Source organism: Mus pahari, chromosome 6 (genome assembly GCF_900095145.1).
Source record: "Mus pahari chromosome 6, PAHARI_EIJ_v1.1, whole genome shotgun sequence".
Classification (NCBI taxonomy): domain Eukaryota; kingdom Metazoa; phylum Chordata; class Mammalia; order Rodentia; family Muridae; genus Mus; species Mus pahari.
This window is the reverse complement of record NC_034595.1, coordinates 35652656-35663600: the sequence shown is the minus strand read 5'-3', so window position 1 is coordinate 35663600 and position 10945 is coordinate 35652656. Positions and strand designations below refer to the sequence as shown.

At 40.5% G+C, this 10945-nt stretch overlaps 1 protein-coding gene across 3 annotated transcripts in view; it reads right to left on the bottom strand.

Moving 5' to 3' along the window:
• The window catches only part of Ccdc171 (coiled-coil domain containing 171), a 317157-nt gene that overhangs the window by 218311 nt on the left and 87901 nt on the right, over positions 1–10945 (bottom strand). For all 3 annotated transcript variants that reach the window (XM_029540270.1, XM_029540269.1, XM_029540271.1), the window contains one exon: positions 3406–3508. In XM_029540270.1, coding sequence (XP_029396130.1) covers positions 3406–3508 — 103 coding nt within the window. The remainder of the gene's footprint in view (positions 1–3405; positions 3509–10945) is intronic.

Genomic DNA, 10945 nt, shown 5'->3' with positions numbered 1-10945 from the left:
CTAGTCAGCCATCATTGGGAAGAGAGGCCCTTGGTCTTGCAAAGATTATATGTCCCAGTACAGGGAAATGCCAGGGCCAAGAAGCAGGATTGGGTGGGTTGGAGAGCAGGGTGGGGAGAGGGTATAAGGGACTTTGGGGATAGCATTTGAATTGTAAATGAAGAGAATATCTAATAAAAAAAAAATAGTCCTCCATCTAGAAAGAGTGTCCATCATAAAGACCTAAGATGAGAGAATGCTTGGTGTGCTCAAGAGCAGGTAGGAAGACAGAGGACCAGAACCCAGGCAGGGGGTTTAAGAGTAAGTGAGGTCCGTAGATGAGAGAGATAGAAGCTGGCCACTGCTAGGATTCTGGCTTCCACATGATATGCAAAGCCTGGGCAGTTTGGAGCAAAGGAAACCCATGCTCTCACAAGTGTTGCTGCTGTCCTCTTCTGGCCCTATTGAAGAATAATTGACTATGAGTTCATGCAATAAGTGATTTGTTGTATATTCACACTGTGAAGTGATTCTCACAATCGAGTTAATTAACACATCCATCATTATATATAATGACTACTTTGTGGGCAGGGGAGGGCAGCAAGGACACATTACGGTCTAATCTCTTCACAACTTTGTAACATAATATTCAGTGGACTATTATTAACCAGAGTTATGATGCTACAGGTTGGGAGCCCCAAAACCAACTCATCTTCTAATTAAAAGTTTAGAGCTTCCATGTTCCCTCATCATCCTGACAGTCAAGCAAGAGGACTGAAAGCAGCATGAATGGGAGCACGGAGAGCAGTGCTTAGGCAGAGTGGTGCAGGAGACATCAAGAAATGGGGTGTAAGTGCCACACTGGTGAGAAAATGACGGTAATGCTCTATGTACGTAAAGTCCTAAGTACTCCTGGACTAACTCAAACACTGATCACCTGCTCTCTGAAGACAAACTCACGGGTTACATTCACTTCAGAAAGCTTCCTAGTATATGCAAGCACAAAACTCAAACACTGAGCAACTACTGTCAGAGCTGGACTAAGATTAATTCCTCATAATAATTTTCAATCATTTCACTTTAATTAAACAACAGAATTACCTAACATTTGACAGCAATTACTGAGAACAGCTCAATATCTAATAAGCAACTACTTCATTTTAATGTTGAATATTTAAATGAAAAATAAAGAAGGCTAAGTAATGATTTAATAAAATTGCAGCTAAAAACATATCAAGGATAAAAGCAGATTGAAGAAAATACACAACAGCAATCCAACCTGAACCAGGATAAGTTGAAACAGAATCCACTGTAGGAACAGCACAGAGATAAGTCGGTATGTGAGTCTGTGGGAAATGGCTCCCTCACAACAGCTCATCAGAGGAGAATCTATTAAATAGAGACTAATGACAGGAAGGTAGGCAGGCACAGAGTTAGCAACACATCATGACAGACCAAAACAGACAAGTGCAAAACCAACTCCGTATCCAAGCCTAGAGGGTCAAGAGGAAGGTACACTGTCACCTCAGTCTGGAAAGAGCCACCTATGAAACAGGAGCCACCTTGTATGAGGTGCAGCTACTGAAAGGAGAAGCTACTGCACGGTGGACCCACACTGAGCATGAGACTTGGAAAGAATGTCCTGGCGCTCTTCTCCCACCCTCTTAAATCTCCTGCTGGAACCCACTGTCCAAACTCACTGAGAAGCCAGAAGGCAAAGGAGCCCAAATGATGGGAGTCCACTTCACAAAGCACAAGGCAAAACATGCACCAAAGGAGAATGCGTCCGCCACGACCAAGAGCAAGTGACTGTCACCAACTACTGACACAACAGTGCCTCTATACCAACCCAAGAATCATTAGCCGAGAGCACGGTCCTCACCTGGCAACATATCTCCCATAACATGTAGTGTGTACACATGTGTAGAATCTGAGGTTTAAAAATACAGATACTGGTGCCAGCAAGAAGGCTTAGAAGGAAAAGCATCGGCCACTGACCACCTGAGTTCTATCCCTGGGACCCACATGGTAGAGAACTCAAATTACACAAGCTGTTTTCTGACTTCCACTGACATGCTGTGGTGCGTGATTCTTTACACACTTTAATTCTTTTAAGATTTGTTTTTCCTGTATGTATATAAGTAGAACTGGAGTCAAGGGTAGTTGTTGGTTACCACGTGGTTGCAGGGAACTGAACCTAAGTCTCTCAGTTTCTGAGCCATCTCTCCAGACCCCATAATTTTTATTTTAAATCATTATTAAAAATAAGAATAAAAAGTTACATGTGAACACATATAAAATCACAGCTAAAAGCATGAACTATACACGCAGGCTGAAAATGCATCAGTGCATAGTGCATGTTTAGCAGTTCAGCAACTGCAAGATCCGCAGGCCCTGAGCTAGAGCGCTGGTTCCTATCAGAGCCTTCCACTGGCCCAGGGCAACAAACTTCCCCCAAATTCCCTTTCCTAAAGCAGTCCCTTCTCAGCAGCTCAGGGTGGCCATGCCTTGAATCAGGTAACAGAGACAGGTAGATCTCTGAGTTTGTGGCCAGCCTGGTCTACAGAGTAAGTTCTATGACAGCCTGAGCTACACAAAAAACCCTTGTCTTAAAATCCACCGTCCCCACCCCCCAAAAAACTCCCTTGCCAAACCACTTTCAATTACCTTCAAATATATGTATAGGGAGATTTAATTTTATATCCTTAAAATTATAATCACATCATAAAAACAACTAAAAAATTGAGGCAAAAGAAAACAGAAAAATAAAAGTTTCAACTTCATGCCACTTTAAGCATACAAGATGCAAAATCACACAAAAAAAATAAGAAAGTAGATATTGTAAACATGGTTTGTTAGCTAGTTCCCAAAGCATTTCTACCCAATATTGTAAGTTCTTCAGCATGTTAAAGTGGGTTAATATAAAATAAAAATTAATTTAGCGAAGCACTACCATCTCCAGAGCGTATATATGTACATGAAGAGATGGGCTTAGAAAGCAACGGTATAGAACACACTCCTACAGCCTGTGTCCTGCATAACCTTTTGAATGCGTGACCTTTAAGTTGCTGAAGGTTGCCTCGGAATTTGGCTCAGTTTGATGGAAACATCTGTTCCCCTTGCAGGTATACTGTAAGGACTCTTCTCTCAGTTGGATTCAGAACACAGCAAGAAAGCCCTTGTCTGTCCAACCACGCAGACTTCACCACTTGTAAATCAAGTCTGAGAGGACAGCAGCAGGCCCTCACTCCGTCACCCTCTCCCAGGCAGCCAGGCCAGCTGACTGCTGTGAGAACCGCTCTTATCATGTCATCAAATCAAAGCCTGTTGAGATGAGGGACTGTCAGAGGCATCTGCAGAATTCCCAAACTGGAGTGACTTCCGAGCACTGACAGATGCATCTGTCAGTTTATACCTCCAACTAACCTGATGTCCACTGCGCTGACACGCTAAAGCTGCCCAAGATGGATTCCAGTTCTCTCACGTTATTCTCGCATGTCTCCACTAGGAAGGCCTGGTGCTTCTTGGCCTTTTCATTAAGGAGAAAAAAAAAAAAAAGCATACATAATAAGGTTACATACTGTAGTAGCTGAAGATTTTACTGTGAATTTATATAGCGTAATTAATTAATTTATATAGCGTAATTAACAAGACATTAATTGCCCAATTCAAACCCATTACCAATAAACTCTGTCACATACATTGTACTTGGTCAAATGTGCAACTATACAAAGTATTAGACTTTGTGTAATGAGGACTTAGTGCTGCACACTTCCTAAGTACTTTGTACATACAAACCTTTCTATCCTCAAAATAATGTTATAACAAGAGATAAACATTTGATGACAATAAAACTGACAGGAGACTGGAAGGATGGCTTGATCGAGAAAGTGCTCACTGCATACGCATGGCGGCCCTAGAACCCATGTGGAACCCCCGTATGGTGGCATACAGCCATGACCTCACCACTGGGGAAGCAGAGATAGGAACATCCCAGGTACGCAAGATCAAATCCACAGGCTTCATAAGGATATCCCAAAAGATATGCTGGAGATCATGAAGGATATCACACACTGTTGGCCTTTGGCCACCACTCGCATGAGCTTGGGTGAGTATGCATACATATATGCATGTGCATATATGCATACACCACACAGACAAAAATGACTAAAAACTGAGACAGAAAAACTCCCCAATACTTTTTTTAAAACCCTGCTTGCAGCCACCTAGCAAGCCGTCAGATGACAAGAGTGAATGCAGTCAGAGCCAGCAAACGTCGTGCAGAAGTCAAGCGATGGTATTAGTAGTGAAGGGGGAATACCAGATACAACGTAGGAAACAGGTGGAACACCCAGCCACACCACAGTGGGTTATACGGCACTGGCTGGACTCCCACACACACCCCCAAATAAAAGGAGGAATCAAGATGAAGCCTAAGGATTCACCTTAAGGAACTGGGTGGATCTCAGCGCTGGGTGGGAATGACTGAGACCACCAAGGCTGCTGCTGTTCTCTGCCTTTCTTGCTTGTTTGCTTGAGTACCTGCTCAAAGCTGGCAGGGAGAGTAAAGAATTCAGTGTTTGCTCAGATTCCACGGAAGAGACAGAAGTTGGCCCTGGCCCCAGCTTGGCACCTGGTAACAGGTCTTAAATGAAGATGTGAAAATGTGCAGTTTGTGACCTGTCTGACAGACATGACCACAGAGCCGGGCTGCACTTCGGAGTCATTCACAGGCGCTGTCTAAGACTCGCCTTTAAGTGTGTTTGATGAGGAGGGGAAAGAGCCCATGCAGACTTCAGGAACTCTGGCATCTCTAGCCAGCTCAGAAGAAGAAAGGGGAAAACTGGAAAACTAACATCATGGAAAGAATGTTTCAAAGAGAGTTTCAATTGTGCTCATTGCCACAAAAAAAGCCAAGCAAAAGGACTAAGTGGTGCCCACTGGGCATGGCGGTCATTACTGACTTTAAAGAAATGTCTTTGGCTACAATCTAGCTGCAACCCAGACTGAAATAGGTTGAAGAAGAGATAAGCCTGGTTTTTGTTTTGTTTTGTTTTGTTTTTGTTTTTTTCCTAACCACCTTATAAAATGAAGAAATAGAAACAAACTCCAGGAAACCCTTCTGTGATGAGAGGGGAAAGAGAGAAAAAGAAAACAGAGTTGAAATGGGAGAAGAGGTCACACAAGAGTTGTTTTTTATTGTGAGAAAACATAAGCTTATTTAAAAGCTGATGAGATTTCTCACTAGCAGTGCAGAATGCAAATACAAATACAAAACAGGATAAATACAGTGGGACAAGATTATATCCTTAGAACACAGAAACCCACTTATCCACGGGGAACTGCTCCAAGGTTCCAGAGGATGCCAGGAAACACACAGCATTGAGCAAATGCATACTGTATTTTTCTGTACATATATAACTATTATAGGAGTTATTTATAAATTAGGCACAGCAAAAGGTTAATAGTAATAGCTAAGATAGAACAATTTTAATCATAGGCACTATTTTAAAAATATCGATATGGCCATTTTTCTTTCAAAGTATATTACACTGCCTTCATTTTTACTTAGAGGGTTGTAATTTGAAGCTGTTTTGAGCGGGGAGCTATCTGAATTGTCAGTATCACTACTCTTGTGCTTGGGGAATAATTAAATGAAATCAAGTTACCTGAACACAAGCATCTGTGACATTATGATGATCCCTCTGGTCCCTGGGGATGCTAATGATTAACAGGCAACTAGTGTATACACATGGGTGCCTCCTGTGTCCTGGGCAGCAGGATGTGGAATAACGATTTTATTCAAACTCAGGGATTCTTCATTTCTAGAATCTCCAATTTAATATTTTAGGACTATAGTCGGTCTCAGATAACTAAAAGCATTAACCACAGCCAATAGTGAGTTCCTGATGGTTAGGAATGTATAGTGCCTCAAGGTCCTGGGTTCAATCCACAGCACAAAAACTGGGTCAGGGGCTACTGTGTGTAATATCCGGATTCCGGATTCGGGTCTTAGCTCAATTACCACTCCAGAAAAGTTATCTTCAGACCCTGGCTATGCCAACTTCCTTTATCACAGGCTTCACAGCCCCTATCATAGTAATGCTGTGTTTTCAATGTGTGTAGCTCAAAGAAGCCTCATGAAGAGAGGACTATTTTTGCCCTCACCAATATATATTTAGCACGAGGTCAGCACCTAGTATCTAAAATGATAGATAGATAAATAAATGATGGCCTCTTTTGCATGGTATGGAAAGAACCCTAAGACATAGTGGTCTGTTGGATTTATATTTCAGGGATAAATTCCACTGAATTGTAGTATAAAATTCCTTTTTTTTTTTTCTTCTCCTGCTAAAACTTGTGTTTGCTGGTCTCATGCTAAGAATTTTACCAGTTGTATTAAAAAGACTACTGTATGTAGCTTTCTTGTGTCTGTGCCTGGGTTGGTTACCAGTGTGGCATCACTAACCACAGAATGAAATACAAAGTGTATTCTCTCTGATTTTTTTAGAGAAGCTATAGTAAATCTTCTCAAATGGTTAGAATTTACCAATGAAGCAATATAGCTTGTGCTTTTCATTTTAAGATTTTTTTTCCTAATTAAAAATTTAAACATCTTACTTGGTTTTCTATCTCCTTTTAAATTATTTTGGTAGTTTCTATCTTCCCAGAAAATTGCCTATTTTAACTAAATTATCTAGTTGTTAGCAAACAGGTATTCCACATATTATCATATAATGATTTTTATTTACATTTTCGTTTTTTATGATACACTGATCCTACCCTGCCATTGTAAGATATGCCTATGTACCTATTGCAACATTTTTATTCCAAAGTCTATTTTGATCAATATCACTCTAGCTCCAAGTGGCTGTTGTGTGCACAATATTTTATTCTCCATTATATTGATACATATATTGTATTTAATGTTCATCGAAACCTGCACATGATAAAAGTTGTTAGTGCTATTTTACAAATGAGCAAACAGACCAGAGGAATAATCACTATAGGTCACACAGCTGCTATGACATGAGAATGGCACTAAAACTCAGTTCAATTTGTCTCCAAAATGGGTTCCTTCCTGCAAAAATTAAATACCAAGACTGGGCAGAGCGGAGCAAGCCTTTAATCCCAGGACTCTGGAGGTACTGGCAGGTGGATCTATGTGATTTCAAAATTAAGTGGGCTCATGAACAGACAGTTCTCGAAAGAAGAAACACAAATGGCCAATCATTTTTTTAAAGTGTTTCTCCCCCTTAGCTTTCAGGGAAGGGCATGCTAAAAGTACTTCAAGTACAGGAGCTGTGCTATAGATGTATCTGCTGGGGCTGCATTTCACAACTCTGCATTTTGACTGGTTTTCTGTAACGATCTGTCAAAAAATTTTTAAAAAATCATTTTTAACTCTTGCTTTTATTTTTGAGATTATAACTACATCCTTGTCTCCTTTCCTTTCTCCTTCTTAGACCTTCTCAGGAGCCTCTCAATGCTCTCTCAAACTCACAGTCTCCTTTCTCATTACCTGTTGTTATATGTGTGTGTTCCTAAATACATCTGCTCAGACTGTATCCTGTTATATATAAGTGTAAGTGTGTGTGTGTGTGTGTGTGTGTGTGTATGTGTGTGTACTTGCAGTACCATACTGACCCTTTTGTACTGCCTCTCGGATCTGTGTGCCCTTCCCTGGAGAAGACCCTCTCTCCCCCTCTCAGCAGTCCCTAGTTGCCTGCAGTTCTTTATGTAGGGCTGAGGCCTTGTGAGCTCCCCCATCCACATTAGCATGGCTTTTGACATCACCCTTGTCCAGCTCCTGGTTAGGCAGCTGTGTTAATAAGACTTCATAAGTGCAGCTTCTGACATTCTCAGAGACACAATCTAACAACAAGCTCCCTGTTGCTATGGCTCTGACAGTCTTTCCACCCCTCCTCTGAAATGATCCCTGAGGCTTAGGTGCAGGAGTTATGTTGGAGATGTATCCTGGGGACTGGGCTGTACAGCTCTGCACTTTGACTGGCTGTGTTTTCTGTAACAGCCTCTGTCTGTTACAGAGAGAGGTCTCCTTGATGAGGTGACAATTTGGAGCAAGGAAGCTCAGATGAGAGATAACATGAGATGTTTGTTTCCTGGGTCTGGGTTTCCTCCCTTAATATGATCCTGTACTGTTCCTTTACCAGCAATGCTTGAAGATAGCTCTCACCTCAGGAATGCTGGTAAGGGGCACTGATGTGGCTTCAGTTGGCTATCTTTAACAGTCTGAGGAGTTCTCCTAAGCTTTAGGAACCTTGAATCTAAGAATTCTTTTTTAAAATACTTTTTTAAAAAAAACTACTTCACAGAGCTGGAGTGATGGCTCAGCAGTTAGAGCACTGACTGCTCTTCCAGAGGACCCAGGTTAGATAGAGTTAAGCACCCAAATGGCAGCTCACAACCGTCTGGAACCCTTAGCTCAGGGGATTAGCTGTCCTCTTCTGGCTTCTATGGACACCAGACACACAAGTAAGTGGTGCACAGAAATATGTGTAGGCAAAATACTTATAAACATAGGTAAATAAATATTTTTTTAAAAAACCACTAGGATTTGTCACTCTGTCAGAATAGCTATTATCAAGAAAACTGATAACAAAGGCTAACAGACATTAACTCAAAAGCAAATCATCTACCGCTGGTAGGTAAGTTGGCACAGCCATTATAGAAGTAAGCATGAACGTGTCTTGAAAACCCAAAGCTAAAACTATCAAATGATCCCACCATATCCCCCCTATGGATATATCCATTATATCCATATATCCCTACCATATATCCATATATCACCATATCTACCATATTCCCTACCCAAAGGACTATAACCTACCACAGAGAGATTTGCACATCCGTATTTAGTGCTGCACTATCCACAACAGCAAAGAAATAGGAGCATCCTGGATGTCTGTCAGCAGGTGAGTGGTTACTGAAAACGAGGTATACACAAACAACAGGATTTTGCTCAGCTGTAGAGAAAAATGAAACTGGAGGCTGGAGAGATGGCTCAGTAGTTAAGAGCACAAATTATTTATTCTTCTAGAGGACCTAACTTCAGGCTCTGGGTACCCTAAGCTCACAACTGCCTATACTTTCAGTCCCACACAGGAATCTGTTGCCTCTGGTCTCTATGAACACTGTCCACACGTGCACATGTGTGTGCGTGCACATGCACACATGCACATATGCACGCCTGCATGTACACACATGCTTTAAAATAGTAAAAATTAAATCTAGGAAAGTTATGAACTTTGCAGGAAATAGATGGATCTGAAAACTATTCTATTCAGCAAGGTGATACACATTCAGAAATAAATACACTATATGCTTTCTCATGTGGTGTACTGGTTGGAATGAGAAGAGCCCCCACATATAGGCTCGTATATTTGAATACTTTATCTCCAGCATATGTTAAAAGAGGATGTTCGCCTTGTAGCCATAGACAAGAACAGAATATAGACAGAGGGGTCTGGAACAAAACATAATCTTGTCCCCCAAAGGTTATACTCTAGTGACCTACTTTCTCTAACAGAGCCTCACTTCAAAAGTGTCTACCTCTTCCCAATAATGTCATCAAATTATGAGTCCATCAACAGATTGGTCTGCTAATTAAATTAGAGCTTTCATGATTCTATTACTTTTCAATGATTGGATCTACTATCTAGGGACCAATAATTTAATATTTCAAGTTTTTCAAGGGTTATTTCATATACAAGTTATTTCAGGGCCTTCATATAAATCAAAATATCTCTCTCTCTCTCTCTCTCTCTCTCTCTCTCTCTCTCTCTCTCACACACACACACACACACACACACACACACTACTTAACAGTGTCAATCAGAGAGATGGTGATATTTACCTGAGCTAAAATTGTGCTCATGATATTATTACTATTTTTCTCTGTGAATAATAACAACTAATAATTTTATCACATTTTTACAATAAAATATTTACTCCATTAGTTTTGAACATGACCAAAAAAGTTAGAAAAATGCTTTTGACAAAATCCAATAGAACATTTGAAGCAAAAATATTATCAAAGAACATTAACTTTGCCACAAAGCATAACCATCAAAAAGCACTTCCAAAATTCTATCTAATGAGAGCAATCTTTGTTGTTCTGCAGTAAGTTAAGTCCCCAAAGCACAGAAGATGTTCACATGACTTTCGAATCATAAGTTCTTCAGAGAATACAACATTCTTCTCGGCAAAATCTCACGAGAACTAGAATTCCCTTTTCAATATATGGTCTCTCCTAGAGCTCTAACTAAATATTACTGAGTAGCAGGAAAACAAATCTCAAGAAATGATGGACTTAGGGAAATTTCACTGAAGAAGGCACCAGGCCGGTCATAATAATAGCAAATTGAAAATGAAAGCTCCTCTGTTTCAAAAGAATTGACTATCAAAATTCAGCTTTGTCTGTCAGTAGCTACAGCTGCTGAGCTGCAGGCTGGTTTTAATAAGCAAAATTGCTAAGCAACTTATACTAGAAATACGGTTTAGCTGATTGTTCAATTCACAGATTTTGAAATCAAAAGGTACATTTTTTTCAATTTAAAAATGTAAGGTGTTTTTTTTTCTTTTTTAGCATATGAAGGAGCGGGTATAGTGCACATGGCTTCCAGGAGATGGCACAGGGGCCATAGAAGCTGGAGCTACAGGAGAACTAAACTCCCCACCTCTGAAAGAGCAGCACACACTCTTAATGGCTCGCTCCATCCCCTTGATCAATATATTTTAAAGGCAAATTCTTTCAAGATTCATGTCCCATGTTCATGTGAATATGAAACTAATTTTCTGCACCCTTTAAGTATTATGTTAAAACTCAATTCTTGTGACATTAAGAGTCACCATGTCTTAGTCAGGGTTTCTATTCCTGCACAAACATCATGACCAAGAAGCAAGTTGGGGAGGAAAGGGTTTATTCGGCTTACATTTCCATACT